The 20,139-nt window shown below is 33.9% G+C and overlaps 1 protein-coding gene and 1 long non-coding RNA gene across 2 annotated transcripts; one reads left to right on the top strand and one right to left on the bottom strand.

The window, feature by feature from the left end:
* Nucleotides 1–13,906: 13,906 nt before the first annotated feature.
* LOC145098124 (secreted RxLR effector protein 161-like) lies at nucleotides 13,907–14,467 on the top strand. Its single transcript, XM_079035797.1, has one exon. It carries the CDS (start codon nucleotides 13,907–13,909, stop codon nucleotides 14,465–14,467), a length of 561 nt encoding a protein of 186 aa, XP_078891923.1.
* Nucleotides 14,468–16,779: 2,312 nt separating this feature from the next.
* Nucleotides 16,780–17,777, bottom strand: LOC145099997 (uncharacterized). The gene is made up of 3 exons (XR_013704752.1): nucleotides 17,680–17,777; nucleotides 17,529–17,605; nucleotides 16,780–17,328 (listed from the first exon to the last, which is right to left on the bottom strand). It is a non-coding gene; the product is annotated as an uncharacterized LOC145099997 (long non-coding RNA).
* Nucleotides 17,778–20,139: the final 2,362 nt, after the last annotated feature.

Below are 20,139 nucleotides of genomic sequence, written 5' to 3'. Positions count from 1 at the left end.
TAATCTGCACTTCATAATGTAAAAGTTAAATCAATTATATTTACTTGGGTAACAGATAAGAATACCAACTAAATATATGGAACACAGCTTAAGACATAACATCAACACTGCATCAGATAGTGCTGCTTATAAGTTATAAGGATGGTCTTATGCCACTTTTGTAAATGTATCAAGGCAATTTGAAAATGTCACAACTCTTTTAGCTAGCTGATAAGTGTATGATTCTTATTCTAACAAAGACATGCTTTATTCCTATTCTGCTACTGAAATTAAGAATCCAAAGAGGTCATGATATAATTCTACATCCTACACTGAGAACCCAATTTTTCACTCATAATACAAGTGTATAAATGCCTAACACCTAGTTCCGAGTGTAAGTAAAGGAAAGAAAAGAAAGGGAAGGAAATATGGAGAGAAAAGAATGGGAGGGGAAGGAAATAAATAACTTTACAATGTTACCCTTATTTTTAAGCAATCATATTAAATACATAGTTATAATTAGAAAAAAGAATGTTGTTCTACATCCTAACAGGAGCATCCCATATCCAAAAGAAGCAAAATTATAGATGAAAGAAGCAGAACAAACTGCAAAATGAGCAGCAACTAATAATCAAAAGTTGTTACATACTATTACTTGATACAATGTTTACTTTCACACTTTTTCTTTTTGCTAATTAAAGGCTTTATATAAATTTACTTATTTACTACATTGCATAAAAATTCTTTATGATTGTTGTTCAAAATAAGGCCACTATGAGCATGAATATGATATAAGCATCAGGAAACCACCATAAATGCTGATACAATCTACTGATGTCAAAAAAAGTGTAAATCAAATAACCAATAACTTAATTTCTTTAACACAACATTTGTTGGCCAGAAGTTTATTAATGACAGTTACCAAACGTAATCACAAATATGAAGGAATATGTTTCCTTGCAACAAGAAACAAGAGGTAGAGCCAAGGGCAAAAACGCTATGAAACTGTGAGATGGCTTGCAATACGTAAAGCAACAACACCACCACTGAATGAACCAAAACAGTTGACCATTTATTGAATCAACAGTCAAACAACACTCAAATACATTATTTGATAGGGCATTTATAATAATGATTTCGAAGTTGAAGTTTAATAATCGAAAATGCAGCAACACTTCATGGTTGAGGAAGAAGCAAATAATAGCAGTGAATTAAAACTAAAAAGAAGGCAGAAACATTTATTTACTAGTTGCAGGGATGAAGAATGAAGACGCGGTTGAACAGCTTGAGGGTTACGCAGAATCTTGAATACGTGATGTGTTTTCTGGTTTATATGGTTCGTTTATACAATAATATGAGGATAATTATGTAAAATTCAAAAAAAAAAGATGAGGATACGATCGACTTCTCTCCAAATCTCTCCAATTTGGGAGGAAGATTATGAGGGAAGATCTTCCATTATCTTCTCTTCTTTTCTTTCCAAATCATCCCAAAAAAAAATCGGGAACAAGATTTTATCAGCCTTTCCTTCCGATTTCTTCCACTTACCTCCCCTTAATGAGACTCGGGAACACGGCGTAAAAGAAGTTGCTAAAAGACCACAATTAAGAACATGTATAAAAATGTATGTTCATATGAGAAAACTAAATATAAACATATGAATAATGAAATGGGATAAACCAAAAGCCCCAATTCCATCTGATTTGGTTAAGAGTGGGATCATCAATTAACAGGTCGTATATATAGACTAACATTAAAAAAAAAATAATCATGCCAAATACGTCATTTAAAAAACTTGATAAGAATTAGTATTTTGATTACTGAAAAGCAACATTAAGTACCTATCACCGATCACCATGGAAAAGAAGAGAAAAAACTATAAATCTCAAACATCCACGTCAATCTTTTGTTAGTACTGCAGTATCGCTATAGATATTAACTAATCCACAAATCAGTAGTTTTACGATATTCTCGCTGATACATCAGACGAAAAGCTCTATAACCTATCAACTAAGACACGAGAACGATTAAAAGAACGTAAAATGATCATGTCGATGAAACTAGAACAGGAGGAAGTTGATAATTAAGGCATGGATCATGGATGCCGACGAAAAATTAGGGATTGACAGAGACGTACCTCTGAAATTATACCGCCATCGAAGGCAATTATCGTTGATTTTGTATGTTATCCGCAATCACCTTATGAACCCCTACACTTTAACCAGAGAATAGAGATCATACACCGTTGATAGTATCGTTGGGGATGTTTTAGCTTTGCTTAAAAACCCTTTTATTGCGTTCTTTCCATAAACAACATATCCGCATGCCAAACTCCTTTCAAATCTACGACTCCCTATTAGGCTATCAAAGCTTCTTTTCCCGCCCAATATTTATAATTGAACTTCCGAAAATGCCCATGCATACTATATACTAGTATATACCCTTGGCCTTTAAGTTCCTGATGTGCATCCCTTGAAATCTTCCTGATTTTTTGCATTTGACCTGTACAAACATTTAAAGATACTCCCTTTAAATTAGGTAAATATAATGCTATTAATTACTCATATGTATCTATACTAAAATTAGTACACAATCTTACTCATATTTACTTGTCATTGATGGGAGTTGATTCTTCCACCGGGCATTTTGATAAATCCACTTAAATCATAAATATATGACAACTATGCCCTCATTTAAATTTGTATTGTTTTTATTTTGCTATCTAATTATTCGTCGATCAATTCCACCAAAAAAACATTTAATGGATAGTTTATCCTTCATCGGTTAAATCCCATTAATTTAGGGATATTTGATTCAATTCTTTTCAAAGGTACATACATTTTTTGGTTTTAATCTTAATAGCAATTTACTTAGATCTATTTACCCCTAAATAGCAATATACTTTATTGATTATTACCGAATCCCATTATGTCGTGATTTTTACTCCCATGAATAAATTTACGTGATTTTCAGTCCACGGATAATTTTACACACTTTCCTTTTTAATATATTTTTTTTAAAATAAACATAGCATTGTACCTTTAAAATGGTTACATTAGGGCATCCTACTTTGAATTATCTATAAAAATATGTTGCGATTTCCCTAAATGATTAAAATGTACATTGCTAACTTCTGATACACAGACCATTTTCTAAAAAAAACATTAAAAAAAGAACTAAGAGGGAAATATGAAAATAATATCTTTTACATCGTATTTCTTTAAATCCATTGTAGATGCTATAATTAAGAAATCATTGAAAGTAATTTGCCATTTCTTGCATTTATATTTAATAAAAACATTTTTCTAATAAACAAAATAAAACAAAATTGATGGACAAAAGAGAAATATGTAAAAAGAATTATTATTATTATTGTTCATAAATTAGCAAAACCTTCATAATTATGGGAAAAACTCTTCTGCCCCACGTATTGAAGCAGCAAAGGTTTGCACCTTCCATGGACTTCAACCAGCTTCTTAACTATCATAAGTTTTTTTAACGCTTCTTGAGCCTTCACTGCAAACATTTTCTGTAAATATAAAATGTGTTAATGTCCTACAAAAAGGTAAAGGTATTTCTTATTCAACAACACCGTGGCAAAATGTTCATACAAACATTTTCTGTAAATATAAAATGTGTTAATGTCCTACAAAAAGGTAAAGGTATTTCTTATTCAACAACACCGTGGCAAAATGTTCATACAAACTTCCTCATGCATATATCATTTTGTTTTATCCATTCATCAGTTACTAATGGAAAGTTTGTGCAAATTTTCTTGGAAAAAACATTCAATGTAGGCCGATAAACTCTGAAAATAACTACTAACATCAATGTAAAATTACCAATTTACCCCTAGCTCTAAGAAAATGGTTAAGTGACTATCTGATTTTGATTTTTCAATACACACACATCTGCACTTCACTTTTTTAAGTGACTATCTGATTATGGGCGTGTTTGGCACAGAGCTTTTGGAAGCGTTTGGGAGCTTCTAGCTTTTAGCTTTTGACAAAACACTCTAGTTTAATCAAAAAACTTCGTTTGGCACTACGGGTGTTTAGCTTTTAGTTTAAACAAAACGCTCCCAAATCTAAAAGCTACTTCATGTACGTTTAACAAAATACTATTGAGCTTTTGAAATCAATTTCCATAATTACCCTTAAAAATATATTTATATATTTATTTATTTTTAATCAACTGTCCTTTTATGTAATTTTATATATTTTAAAAGCTACTAGCTACTTTTGTCAAACACTCATATAACAAATAAAAGTTACCGCTACCCGCTTTCGATTAACAACTATTTTTGTCAAACACGCCCTATGAAGAGAATGGTACTCGTGGCATTTTCTCAATCTACTCAAGATAGTCAATGACAACTATTTGTATGCTAAATATGATATTCAGCCATTTTTTTAACTTTGAACGCCATTTTAATATTTTGTTTTGCATTATTTTTTTAACTAATATAAAATATCCTTCGGAATTGAAATTTGCTTAGTCCTTTGGTATTTTCTTAATGCAAAAACATGTTTGCAAGCTATAAATAATAAGTTAGAAATATCACTATACAATCAAATTGTTAAATTGTTGAGAAATCCATTTCATCAGCTTTTTTTTTTAATTCAAAACATGCTACTTTGTCGCATTAATATAAATCAATTTTATTACCTTTTCAATTAAATCAATTTTAAAATATTAAATCCATCAATATAAGCTAATTTATATTTTCTTAAACTAGATACAATAATAATTAATTTACATTAAATGTATAAATATACAATATAATAATTATTTTCCCGTAAGAAAATTATTCGCTAAAAAAACTATTTATCGCCGCTACTTTGCGGGGCACACATCTAGTATATATATATATATATACCTTATGTTTAAAATTATTCATCTAAGATAATATCTAAATAACTAAACTTACTCTTTACTTTCATAAAAACTTTCTTGCTGCATTTCTTTGGATTGAATTTTAATTTTCAAAAATATTCATTTATCTTATAAATAAGTTACATCATATATCCTTTTCATTTCGACTTTTTCTTATCGTATTAAACAATAAAAAAAACAATTTAATTTAGTCATTTAATAGTATGTGTTTCTTTTCCATTTTAATATTCACATTAAAATACGCCATACATTTTTGTCTGTAATAAATCATTGTTATTTTACGAAATATGACATACATTTTATGACAGACTCTTATGCTCGTCATAAAATTGTTGTACGTCATCACTCGTCTGTAAAGAAAAGCTTTTTTTTCTAGTAGTGACAGTAAAATGCATTTTATACAAAAGAGTAAGGTGTTGTTTGTTTTTTGTTTGTAGATCTTCTTGGCCTCTTCTATCTACGCGACGCGGACCACGCTCAGATATTAGGCTTTGCAGACTATTTGTTTTTTTGAAGATGACATACCTAAAAAGGTCAGCACGTTCTCTTCTTCGCACAGATGTGAACTAGAGTCTTCAAACCTTTTCAGACATCTTCTAGTCTAAAAAAACACATATATCTTTGTTTTTTAACTTAGATTTATTCCAAGTTTATCTATTATAAACAATTTTTTATAAAAAAAATTACAATACTAAAAGAAAAAAATTCGACGACACAATCATGACATTTTTGACAAATTTATAAATAAAAATTTAATTACAATAAGGTTATTGGAGTTATTTATATAGACATGAAAAAAAATATGAATATTGTCTTATACTTTTTTGTATCAAATTTTATAAAACATTATTTAATACAGTATTATTCATTTCTTAGGAAAAATATTAATGCCTAATTTTTAATTGATTTAATTGAAAAGGTAAAATAAAAATTTTGAAAATTTTCATTTAAAATCAAAGTTTATTTCCATCAAAATGTTTATTTATAACTTTACGACCAAAGTTTGCTGGTTTTTATCAAATATGTACATTAATATGTATCATTTTATTTTCACTTTTTATACAATAATACATAAAAGTTGATATACATGTGTTAATTATCTATAATAAAGTAATTAAATTATTGAAAAACTCGTTTAAGTTTTTTTAATAAGTTTGATTAGATTTTAATTTATTCTAACAGTCTACAAATATTAAAAAACAAACAGTCTTTTTCTTTCAGACTGCAGACGTTTGGTTCACCTCTTCTACTATAGAGGGTTTGCTGACATTTTACCTAAAAAAAACAGCACCTAAGATTTGGGAGTCAGTAAAATTACCTAAAGGACAAAAATCCATTAGAGTGAAATGGATTTACAAAACAAAAATCAGTGAAAAAGGTGAGGTAGACAAGCACAAGTAAAAGGTTACAAACAACAATATTGGTGTAAATTATCAAGACGTCTTTGCTCCTGTAACCAACATGAAACCATTCAACTTGTTTACATTGATCAAAATAACTGGGATGTCCATCAAATAGATGTGAAATCAGCCTTCCTGAATGGGTAATTGGAAGAAGATGCGTGCATTGATCAACCAAGTGGATATGTGAAGCAAGGAGAGGAACACAAAGTCCGCCACTTAAAGAAGGCTCTCTACGGGATCAAACAAGCCCCATGGGCTTGGTATAGTAGAATCGAAGGGTGTTTTATAAACCATGGATTTAAAAAATGCACTTATGAACACACACCTTTTATAAAAGAAAGTAGTGATAAACTGTTGGAAGTGTGTTTTGTTAACCAGTATAATTCCTTATGAATTCCATTAAGTATCAATATAAATATATACAAGAGTCCTATCGCTATTTATGGATATTATCTCAACGATAAATGTATATTATATATTTTATAATAAAACATATCTATTTTTAACAAACCTTCTTCAATATGAGGAAGGTAATCTTCGACTAATACACCCCCGTAGTCGAATCGAGAGGATGGCGAACGTTGAGACATTTCTTGAAATCTTTAAAGAGCATGAAAGGTAAGCATTTTGTGAAGATGTATACAACTTGAGAATGCGAGGGAATATGGAATACACGTACTTGATCACGAGCTATGTGACAACCTGAAATTTCTATCTTGTACAGTCAGTCAATCCAATCAAAGTCAGACTTGTTTCTGCTATCATTTAACATTGCTTAGGGTCTGTTTGAGTGTTCTAAGCCTAGTATATTCAAGAAAAGGGTGTTAGGAAGTATCTTCTAGGGTTAATGTGCAACAATCAAACCTTAAACCCTATTAAAAAGGTGTTTACGGCCAAACTTCATGAGTTTGGGCCGTAAACTCAACCTTGGCCATGAACTCATGCTATAAGCATGAGTTTACATCCTTTTTGATCATTTCCTTCATTTAAAGTCAAAGAAACCCCATTTATCTATCAAGTATCATAAGATCTTCATCCCGATCTTCCAAAAATGTAAGCATTTCTTCTCTTGATTTGTTGTTACATCTCCTTATCTAGTGGTTATACATGATTTCATCCATGATTTTAACCAGTATAATTCCTTGTGTATTCCATTGAGTATCAATCAAAATATATACAAAAGTCCTAACGTTATTTAGAGATATTATCTCAACAATAAATGTATAGTATATCTTCTATAATAGAGCATATTTGTTTTAGCAAACCTTTCTCAATATGAGGAATATTCGGCTAATATGTTTATATGTTGATGAGCTGGTATTTACGAGAAACTCTTCTCAACTTATTGATGAATTTAAGAAGTCAATGAAGCTGGAATTTGAAATGACAGATCTAGGCCTTCTTTGTGAGTGTAAACCTGACTTGGGTACAAACCTGTCATGGGTAGTTGCACCACCATCTATGTTGACAATAAGAACTACAAATGGAAACTTATTCATTTCAGATGATGAACACAATAAATAACTACAGTACTTTAGTGGTTGGTTTAGGTATAAATAAAGGTTGTAACTTCCGTTGTAGAGCACCATAAAACAGAGAGTGATAGAGAGTAATACTTAGTCTGAGTATTATTCTAAAGGGTTGTTTTCTTTTCTTGTAATATTGAGCGTGAAAGCTCCTCCTTTTGTTCCAGTTTTGCATAAAAGTGTGTTTCAACCCCAACAAGTAGCATCATAACTTGATTTAAGCTCCAATGACGCATTCTCTGTTTTTTGGTCAAATTGCTTTTATCTTGGAAACAATTACTTTGTACACCGTTGGAAACTTCTTGTTCCGAAGATTCCATATATATATATATATATATATATATATATATATATATATATATATATATATAGAGAGAGAGAGAGAGAGAGAGAATTTTTCGACCACCGGAAGGCCTCCAAATTGTCAGTTAAAGTTGGTCAAAGTCTCGCCGGAAAGTCGCTGTCCGGCCTAAAAAACCAGTGTGTCAAAGAACTCATCGGAGAAGAAGGCTGACATAAGCAGTGACGTCAACAGCTAACCAAACTTCTATCAATTGAAATTTGGCCCATGCTCTTCAAAAAATTGTTGTTTGGCCCTGTGTCTCAGAAAAATTGCATTTTTGGTCCTATTTTTTTGAAAAATTTCAATTTATCTCCTTTTACTTCTATAAGAGTTCTATTTGTCCTCCTGAACTTCTAATAAGTTAATATTGGTTCCCGTTCTTTTAGAAAAAAAGTTATGAGGTTTTGTATGCCCAAGTGTATTCCAAGAATGACCACACAAAGCTCGTCGTCTTCTCAACCCGAAGCTAAAAGTGTTCAAAGGACACGGAAAGATGGTAGTGTTACGGTACACTATCCAATGCTCATGAAGATGAACTATGCGATGTGGGCTATAACAATGTGAGTGAATTTACAAGCACAAGGAGTATGGGATGTAATTCAAAATGCATAAATGAAAGAACATAAAGATCGAATGGTTCTTGCGGCTATTTATGAAGCAATTCCATAGGATGTACTTCGGATGTTAGATGAGAAGCACATAGCTAAAGAAGCATGTGAAACGATTAATACAACGCACATGGGAACCAATCAGATCAAGGAGACCAAAGCTCAAACCTTGAGAAGTGACTTCGAGGTGATCCAGATGAAAGATAGTGAATCGGTGGATATTTTTCCATGAGATTGAATATTACTGTGACTGGTATTTGATCGCTAGGTGAAAAGATTGAGGAAATTACGATCATGAAGAAGTTCCATCGAGCCATACCGATACGATTTATGCAAATCGTAACATTTATCGAGCAATTTGGAGATTTGAAGAATATAATTGTTAAAAGAGGTTGTGGATCGTCTCAAGACCCATGAAGAGACACTTCGAAGTTGTGGAGAAAAAAAGGAAGACCTTCTCTATTGCTTACACATGTCGAGTGGGCATCTCGTTCCAAGCAAACTGGTGAGAGAAACTCGTCAAACACTTCAAAGGGACAAGGAGGACATGGTAACTGAGGCCAAGGTCGTGGGTGTGGCCGAGGAGGTAGTCTTGAGTCCAACACAAACTAGAATAACCACAATCCTCCTCGAAAGGATAAAAGTAAAATCAAATGTTTTACTTGTGAACAGTTTGGTCATTATGCGTTAGAGTGCCCGAACAAGAATCGTGGTGAGGATGTGAACCTCACTTAAGCCAATGAAGTAGAGCCTATTCTAATGATGGAAGTCTCACAAGAATATGCACAAAAAAAGGTTCCTCCAAGAGAGAAGATTTTTGTTAATCTTCTTGCATCGGGAGAAAGTTGTGTCGAATCCGAGGTATGGTATCTCGAAAACAGTGCTAGAAATCATATGATCAGAGACCGCTCAAAGTTTCGCAATCTGGATGAGATCGTTACTGGTCATGTGAGATTTGTGGATGGTTCGACCGTTGCTATTTTGGGAAAGGTTTGATTTTATTCAATAGCAAAAATGGCGACCAAAGACTCCTTAATGGGGTATATTTCATTCCAAGTCTAATAAACAATATTATTAGTCTTGGACAAATGACACAGAAAGGGATTCAAACATAATGGATGGCTTGAATCTGGCATTGTTTAACAGAAACAAAACTTTACTTTTGAGAGTTAAACGATCCCCAAACCAGTTATATATAACTATTTTAAGGATTGGTAGACCGACTTGTCTTTTAGAAACAAAAGATGAACCAACTTGGATATGACATTCTAGACTTGGTCATGTTAACTCTCTTGCCTTAAAGAAGTTGTCCGAAAAGAATATTGCAACCAAGGTCCCAAAGATTGAGCACCCAAACCAAGTATGTGAAGGGTGTGTTCTTTCCAAACAAACCTGAATTACTTTCCCAGAACACATGACCTTTCGGGATCAAAAACCTGGTCCGATCACACCTATTGGAAATAGTAAATATTTTCTCTTTTTAGTAGATGATTTTAGTTGTGGATGTGGTGTAACATCCGAGTCACCAGGTATTTCCCTTGATTTAATTAATTGTTTAAATATTGAATCTTTATGAAAGGCAGTACGTTGGGCATACATAGTGTACACGCGGCGTACATGATGAAGGCGCTAAACGGGGGGAGCCTCGCGTACACTAGGCGTACCCAAGCGTATGATGGGCGTAACCTGTCTAGTTGCAAACCCTAAATTTTAGGGTTTACATCATATATAAATACATTAACTCCATCCCAAACCTCATTCCCTCAGCCTCCATTGTCCCTAAAGAGTAGAAATCGAACCCTAAACCTCTTGCATGCTTTGTGAGCTAATTTGGTGCATTTTGGGTGATTTTTGGTGGTTTTGAAGAAGAAGTTAGAAGAAGGAGCAAGAACCTGGGAGGAGCTTGTAGATCCAGGAGTTTAGCATCTTTTCTGACTCATTTGAGGTATCAAGCTTCAAACTTGACCATTGCATGCTTAGTTGTAGTTTTGGGGTGTTTTATGTGACATTTTGAATCCATAGTTGCGATTTCTTGTGTTCTGGTAGTTCCAGCCCATAAGAGTTGTCCTTTTGAGCTCTTGGAAGCATTTAGAGTCATAAAAATCGTGCCTTGATGGCTAAGCCACAACCATGCAAGTGTTAGATGGTCACGAAGTGTGTTTAAGGACTTAAATCATGTCTTAACCCCCATCCATGCATGCAAATACATAAACTTTGTAACTTTATGGTTTAGGACGTCTTAAAGGACCTGGATCTATGTTTTGGTCGTTATGACTTAATAGATTAAGTCACAAAAGGAGTTCTAAGGAAATTGGTCGGTATGTTGGGCGTACCCCTGGTACGCTACGCGTACTGGGTCAACCTCCCCGAAGTAGTCAGACCAACATGCGTTGGGCGTCCGTGCCATGTACGTCATACCTACGCATGCAGAATGGATAAATGGGTATTTGGGCCTTAGGATGTTGGGCCTAAAAATAGTTGGGCCTCATGACCCACTATGGAGTAAGGCTTATGGGCCTAGACCTAGGATATATGGTATTGGTCCTTAATGGGACTTATTGGGACTTGAAACTTAAATGAATGGACTTGGGACTTAATTTAATTGTGAGTTGGGCCTTGAGAGAAAGAGACCCAATAGGCCAAGGATTAGGAAACCTTGTCTCAGGACATGAATTAGAAGTTGGGCCATAAGGGAGTTCTATTTGGACCTAATGACTGACTAAGGAATTTATTATGATTTAGGGAGAGCAGTTACGAGCTAGCCAAGGAGTACAATTTCAACATACGCAGTGAGGTGAGTCTCCCTTCGTAGAAACTGTGGGTCGAAGGCACCAATGTCGGCCCACTAGTACTGATATGACTTAGTAATTGTCTTTGTGATAATGATGCTTATGTGTGATATACATGATTTATGTGGTAGGGGTAGGGGTGAAATAGACCCCGTAATCGGTTGGAATAAAACCCATGGGTAGGTCGGGCACCCAGGTATGCCTGATAGGGGTAGGCCGGACACCTCGATATGTCTGACATGGGTAGGTTGAGCACCCAGGTATGCTTGGCAGGGTAGGTCGAGCACCCATATATGCCTGAAAGTATGTTTATGATTTTTATGTGGTATGGCGGGGGAAACTCACTAAGCTTCGAGCTTATGGTTTTCAATTTTAGTTTCAGGTACTTCTAGCTCGAAGGGGAAAGGTCCGGCTTGATCGCATCGCATCACACCATGATTTTCTGCATTAGTGATTTTGGGATTATGACTCTGATGATGATTTTATATGTATTGTTGGAGTGCATAACTAAACTATTTTATGTTTATATGGCTTTGGGAAAAACAATATGGTTTATTTTATGGTTGATCAACTTAAAAATGAAATTTCCAGGTTGTATTTTTAAGGGTGTTACATGTGGATTTACATGTTATCAAGAAAGTTTGAAGCCTTGAGCGCTATTAAACGGTTCAAGTTAACGGTTGAAAAGAATTCGGAATATCAAATGAATACACTTCGAACGTATCGAGGGAGAGAGCTCACTTCAAAAGAATTCTCATTATTTTGTGAAGAAAACGGTGTTCAAAGATATCTTACGACGCCATATTTTCCTCAACAAAATGGATTTGTAGAAAGGCAAAACTGAACCGCTATGGACAAGGAAAAAGTATGCTCAAAGGAAGAAATGTCCCTGGAGAGTTTTGGAGAAAAGAAATTAGACATGCAGTTTATCTTCTCAACCGTCTACCAATATAAGCACTCCCCGATATGATGCCTTATGAAACTTGGTTTGACAAAAAGCCCAACCTTGAACATCTAAAAGTTTTTGGTTGTGTTGTTTTTACTAAACTTGTAGATGGTCACTTGAAGAAGCTTGATGATCGATGTAAAAAGATGCTGTATTTAGGTGTGGAAGATGGAACTAAAGGCAACTGTTATTTGATCCGTAAGACCGAAAGTTGAGAGTTATTCGTGATGTTGTTTTTGACAAAAAAAAAATTGGAATTGGTACAAAAACAAAGAAGAAGAGATGGTGACTCCCAAGACCTTTATCATAATCGAACCACAAACCCAAATACACCTTGAAACACCCCAAAACGGCCATGAAACCAACCCGAAACAACCAGAAAACCTTGAAATTGATGTTATCCAAATTGGACAACCATATGGTGAATTTTACCAACCCGAATTAGCCCCAAACACTCATGTTCCAGCCCCCTTTTCTTCAGCCTCAACCCATATGGAAAGCCCTTCTAGTGAGATTGGGCCTAGGGGGTTTTGTTCGCTAATCGATATTTATTCGGAAGCCAAAAATATGTTCCTTGAACCTAGAGAATTGTTGATTATTGCAACAGATCAACCCTTGAATTTTAAGGAGGTGGTAATCTCTAGAGCATGGCAAGAGGTTGTGCAAACAAAATTGAATGCAATCAATAATAACAAGACATGGCAACTTACCTATTTGCCACCTAGACACAAAGCAATCGATTTGAAATGGGTGTTTAAAGTAAAGAAAGACAACTTGGGTAAATTGGTGAAGCATAAAGCTCGAATGGTAGCAAAAGGATTTGTAAAAAAGGAATGAGTCAACGTTGATGAGGTTTTTGCACCTGTAGCATGACTTGACATCGTAAGTCTCATCCTTGCCTTCACAGCTCAACATTGGTGGGTTGTCCACCATCTTTATGTCAAGTCGGATTTTTCTCAATGGAGATCTCAAGGAAGAGTTCTATGTCACCCAACCGAAAGAATATGTTGATAAAGCACACAGTCACAAGGTGTTCAAGCTCTACAAATCTCTTTATGGTCTACGACAAGCTCCTCGGGCTTACAAAAGGAACTTGAAAGACAAAATTCTTATTGTTGGTTTTACTAAAAGTTCACAAGACCCAACTGTTTACAAAAGGAACTTGAAAGACAAAATTCTTATTACTGGTGTCTATGTTGATGACTTGATCATTACCGGGTCGAACACCACTGACATTGTCGAATTCAAGGAACAAATGAAGAAAGAATATGAAATAAGTGACTTGGGATTACTTTCTTACTACCTTGGAATCGAAGTTTTGCAAAAGAAGTGGGGAATATCTTTGCGACAAACGACTTATGCAAAGAAGATTTTAGAGCAATTTGGTTACTAGATTGCAATCTGACAACGTCACCAATGGAACCTAAGTTGAAGGTTAAGAAGGATGAAGATGGTGAAAAAATTGACCCAACTGAATATAGGAAAGTGGTAGGTTGTTTGAGGTACTTGACTCACACTCGACCGAACTTGTCATTTTCGGTTGGAACTGCAAGTCATTTCATAGAGGAACCGACCACTTTGCATTTCCAATTTGTGAAACACATCTTACCATACATGAAAGGAACCATTCATTATGGACTCAACTATGGAAGATTCCGTGCAATTAAAGTCTTGGTTGGTTTTACCGATAGTGATCTTGGAGGTGACCCTGTTGATAGCAAGAGCACAAGTGGGATGATTTTCTATCAAGGAAGGAATGTGATCACTTGGAAATTCCAAAAGCGAAAGGTTGTTACTCTGTCCACATCCACATGTGAAGTCGAGTTCATGGCAGCTACAACAACGGCATGTCAAGCCATTTGGCTTGCTAATCTCGTTAAGGAGCTCACGGGACATCATATCACGCCTATCACCTTGTATGTCAACATTCAGATTGATGAGAAATCCCGTGTTTCATGGTCGAAGCAAACACACTGAAATTCGTTATCACTTCATATGAGAATGTGTTGAACGTGGGCAAATAATAGTAGGATATGTCAATTTGAAGGATCAACGGGCGGACATCTTTACAAAAGCTTTAGCATACATGAAACATGGTGAAATGAGAAACATGGCCGGCATGACGAATCTCGATCCAAGTTTGGTTTAAGGGGGAGAATGTGAGTGTAAACCTGACTTGGGTGTAAACCTGACATGGATAGTTGCACCACCATCTATGTTGACAATAAGAACTACAAATGGCATCTTCTTCATTTCATACGGTGAACACAATAAATAACTACAGTAACTTTAGTGGCTGGTTTAGGTATAAATAAAGGCTATAACTTCTGTTGTAGAGCACCACAAAACTGAGAGTGATAGAGAGTAATACTTAGATTGAGTATTAGTCTAGAGGGTTGTTTTCTTTTATTGTAATATTGAGCATGAAAGCTCCTCTTTTTGTTCCATTTTTGAATAAAAGTGTGTTTCAACCCAACATTCTTCACTATTTCTTAGGGATTGAGGTGAAGTAACACTACTAGAAACAGGGGTTTTAGAGACGGAAAAATCCCTCGCTAAAGTACGTTTGTGACGGATAAGCGATAAACATACTCTCTACCCAATTAACGTGTGGCTAATAACCTAGCGACAGATTTAGCAACGGAATACTTTTTCCTTGCGACGACCTTAGCGACGGATCATCCATTGGAAATTCATCACTTAATAAAATTATTTAGGACATCGGCGACAAAACTCAGCACCATTAATCAGTCTCTAATCCCTCGCAAAACTCTATTCTATGTTTTTTTTATAATCTGTCGCTGATCTCTCTCAAATTTAATATATGATTTTTTTTCTTTTCTATTGCTGATCCCTCGCAAATGAGTAATATCATTTTTTTTGTGTATTACAAATCTAAAACAAAAAATAATTATACAATCCCAAATCAAACATTATCATTTAAATACCAAAAACATCAAATAAATATAGAATCCAAAACCAAACATTAACAATGAAATACAAAAGTTAAACACTCATTGCAATTTGATTTCAAAGTATAATATAACCATATTTCTACATTTCCTCTCATATTTTGCATTTCTGAATATATCTTTTCTATTGTTTCATATCTTGCATCCAAAAGAAGGATTGGAATGGAATTGGATTCCAATTCCTGTTAAATCTCATTGAATTAGGCGAACCAAGTGTCATTTACTTATTCCTGCAATGGAAGGAGACTTTGTTAGAAGCATTTGAAACCAAGTGTTGGACCGGAATGGAATTCAATTCCCATTCCGACCAAAAAGTAAATGGTAATATATGTTAATGAAAGAAAATATCGTGTTTGCATAGTGGTCTTCGGAAATTGTCTTTTCTCCAGGCATTTGATTCTTTGAACATTTGTGTTGACTATTTCAGAGCATCTACAAGATTTTGAATTAGGAAGAAAATTATAGAACTACCCTTCTTTATCAGCACAATTTCACATATTATCTAAAGTTTATATTCATGTAAATAGAGTCCAACCCAACAATCTTTTACAAAACAAAAAAAAAACAAACAGAGTTCTCTTTTATATCAAAAAAATGAGAAAGAACTTACATAAACTTTGGGAGTAGACTTTGGATCAAAGAAAGATCATTTCATCACCCCTCTCCATGATAGTTGTAAACAAGCCACTGATAATTACATTAAAAATAATAAGGACCAAATTTGTAAATTACCTTAAAAATCATATCAATAACAAATCATAGACCAAGGCTTTCTAATAAAAATATGCATAATTAAACAATAATCTTTCATTCCATAACAGTTGAGGGGGACATGAGGGCAAACTTCTAGTGTATCAATTGTTTTCAAGTTTGGAGAAGTAAACAGACAAATAAAACTGACCATTGAGTGTCAAAAATCTGACTTGCTTTTAGAAACACATTCAGCCTACTCAACTGGCATACACAAATTTACCCCAAAAGTATACAATCAAAATACTGGTTTTCTGATCCTATTTGATGAAATACCCTTCCACAATGAGAGAGAAACATGAGGACAAAAAGCAATAACAGCGAAGCAAAACCATTAACCATTTTATAGTATGTTTTCTTTAATCATTAGTTATTTAAAAAAAGAAAAAGGAAATAAACAATATAAAACTTTCCCATTTTGACCAATATAAAGCTTTACCATTTTGAATATTTTTACGAGATTGAAGATTATGCTAATTCAAATGATCTTAATACACCAAAACATATATATATATATATATATATATATATATATATATATATATATATATATATATATACACACACACATATAATAAACAAGTTTCCATGATTATGTACAATTCTGAAGAAAAGATTATCCGTTGTTAATCAAAGCATAAATAACAGGGACCATAACGGTTAATCGTCTTACTCTCTCTTTCAATTTGTTTCACATGTGAAAAATACATACCTTACAAGCAGCCAATTGTTGAAATAGTCAAAAACATGATCATGATTGAGTTTGTGATAGAATGCTTTTGAGAAAGGACCTCAAGATACACCTTGGATTCACTTAGAATCATGTAACACTGAAAATTGTGCTTCACCTGTAAAAAAGAGCTTAAATGGTTTATCAGCACTCTACCATTACAGGAAAAAAAACAAGGTAACAGGCTATCATGAACTCTTCTAAATAACTACAGAGGTAAATGCAGGTTGCCTTCTTTAGTTTTTTTTACTACCCAGATTCAGATTCTCTCCTGTTCAGTTAAACAAACCAAAATAATATGCTTTAAATATCATCCTTATGATGTTTTTCTTTAGCCGGGTTTCTCTTTTGTGCATAGGCTATGTGTGTATGAGCTTATGGTGATCCTGCAACATGAATCAGGAAAAAAAAAGCATTAGTTAGTAGGACCAAACAAGCTGTATATGGCTATTTCTGATGATGAAGAGGAGGAGAAAGACATTTATATCTTTGTATTTTAAGAAAAAAGCAAGAAGTTTCAAATAGACCGACACCCAACAAAGCATATGGAAGGTTTATAGGAAGAATAAGAAAAAAGGTGGTGCACCTTGAAATTAGTGGCATACTTTACTTCTTTTTTTATACCATATGTCTCATCTAATCATTATGTCCTAAAGACTCTAGCTGCAATTAAACAATAAATTAAAATCTATTATTTCTGACTAAAAAAACTAAATACAATACAATACAATACATACCCTATACATATCAGTAAGTGAGGTGAGATCCTTTGGGATAGGAATATGATTTTCATCAAACTCACATTCTTTCGGCTCCGCTGGTTCACGTAATTTCTATCAACAAACAAAAAGATAAAATTATATTATATAAAAAGAAATGGTGATTGGTGAAAAGAAAATGATAAGTTTTAGTTTACCTGGTTGAGAGATGATGATGGAATCATCAGTAGTTTCTCAGTATTCTTAGGGAAGGAAAAGGCATCACATGTTTCCTCTGCATCATAAATTGAAGACTGAATGGTGGTGGAATGGAATCCATTATTTTTGGCATGATGATTTTAGTTAATGTAGGCAGCAATTGCAACATCAAAAGAATCACAGTTGTATGAAATCTGCTGATGACATGGTGTTGGACCCACTGTATTATGAGATACCTCAGAGATCATATCACATACGATGATGTTAGTAATGATGGGTTTTGGTCATAAGACATCCTATGTGCTCATACAAACCCTAAAGCTTGGATCTAGGTTTCTCTATTGTACATACTTTGAATCCAAGACTATAAACCCTAATTCTAGCATATGGAAATCAATATTAACATATAATTAGGTTTAAGAACATACCTTGATTGTTATATAGCAATAACAATCCAATTCCTCCTTGAATTGACATTGGAAGGCTTAGAGTCACAAGTGTCACTCCTCTAATGGCTTACAAACACCATAAGCAAGTGGAGAAGGTATAAAGAGAGAGGAGGGAGGTTAGAATTCGTCCTTAGGACTTCTTGGGAAGGGTTGGCCGAATTCACAAGCCTTAGGGGGTTTATATAGGTGTAAAGATTAGGGTTTTAGTCCTTATCCTTATCTAGTTGCTTGTCCACCAAGCAACCATAAGATAAGTCCTAGAAATCCTTATCCTAGTCAAATTCTAAGGGATTTACACCTCAAATTCGTTCACCATATATATAAGATAATCCTTACCTTATTTTGTAACTATCACATAATTACAATTCAGCCCCTCTAGTTTAATTAATTACACTTGATCACAAAATTAATTCTTAATTAATTATTGACCAATATTAATTAAACAAATATGATTTCTCCTTTAATATATTATCCTTATAACATATTAATAAATCATAATAACCTCTCTCTCTTTATTTATTTCTCCAATCAAGTTGCTTTGGTGAAGGCAACCCAAAAGGACCATGCACCATCGGGTCAAGTACATACCAAAATAGTTATGGACTTAGACACTAATCCAACAAGTAAGACTATCAACCCATTCCAATGTAGAGAATCCCATTCCCACACTTACACCAATACCAATACCATTGTTAATGTTGTTAGGTTCTTCACCCTTACTAAACCAACCATACCTTAAAAAACACAAAAACCATGATCAATGATTTTTCTTAGAATGCTGTAGAAATTGTTGTTAAAAAGAAATGATAAATTAAAGAGAGAGAAACCTTAAATGGAAAATCAGAGGGCTCCAAATTAAGGCGGAATCCTGATTCCATTTCTGAGAATTGGAAAGATTTGATGTTTGAGCATCATAGGGCACACGTTTTAATGTGAACCCTAGATTGATCAAATCCAAGCACTCGCCACTTGTAAAGGAAAATCAAGAACACGGACAGAAAGAAGAAGAGTAAGAGAATGAGAAAACCTATTTGATGTTTATGGTAGGAATCACTGATAATTTCAATTGTTGCATGAGCTTTGGGCAACATGTGGTACACCTGTAACAACTTGAAGAAATCAAATGAACTTGAAAATTGGAACTTAAAAAATCAAAATTCCACAACCATTAGAAATATAGGCAGTTGAGTATAGTATGTTAGTAGCCTTTGACTAATTCTGAAATGGAATTAACGATTGAAACAAAACAAGCATGAAGAATTAATAACATGAAACAAGTTTTAATTACATGATGCAATCGATTCAGGAATCACAAATAGAGGTTTTAATTACATGATGCAATTGATTCAATGTGAACGTACATATGATGTTGAAGTATAAGAAGGATGATGATTGAAACAGAAAAAGGGGGAAATTAAACCCTAACACACTATATTGTGCAACTTAACTAAACCTAACCTTATATATGACTAAATAAAAGAAAATCAAGATATTTACTTGAATCGGAGGTTAATGAAAACTACTTTTAGATTTTATGGAGGTTGCTGGAATTAGAAGCATCAACGATGAGTTGTGTTGTCATCTGTTTGAAAGGAGATGGTGATATTAGGTTAACATGGCATAAGGAACTAACTCCAAAGTGATAAATCGGATTTGGGAGGGAAGGAAACTTACAACAATTTTGTGAAACTGGAATTGGGTTGCGCCAATTTCAGCGAGAGATCGGCGATTGAAAAACAAAAACGTGCGTACCCCAAAAATAATTTATGTCGGCGTTCTCTCGCTAAACGCATACCAGATGGCAAAAATCAACAATTTCTCTATCTGTCGC

The sequence above is a fragment of the Lactuca serriola genome, chromosome 4 (genome assembly GCF_051521515.1).
Source record: "Lactuca serriola cultivar US96UC23 chromosome 4, Lser_US96UC23_V15, whole genome shotgun sequence".
Lineage (NCBI taxonomy): Eukaryota > Viridiplantae > Streptophyta > Magnoliopsida > Asterales > Asteraceae > Lactuca > Lactuca serriola.
The sequence above is the reverse complement of the archived record's forward strand: the minus strand, read 5'-3'. Positions and strand labels throughout refer to the sequence as shown.

Excerpts from the sequence above, each read along its gene's own strand:
- LOC145098124 (XM_079035797.1), top strand. The coding sequence starts at position 13,907 with ATGGAACCTAAGTTGAAGGTTAAGAAGGATGAAGATGGTGAAAAAATT.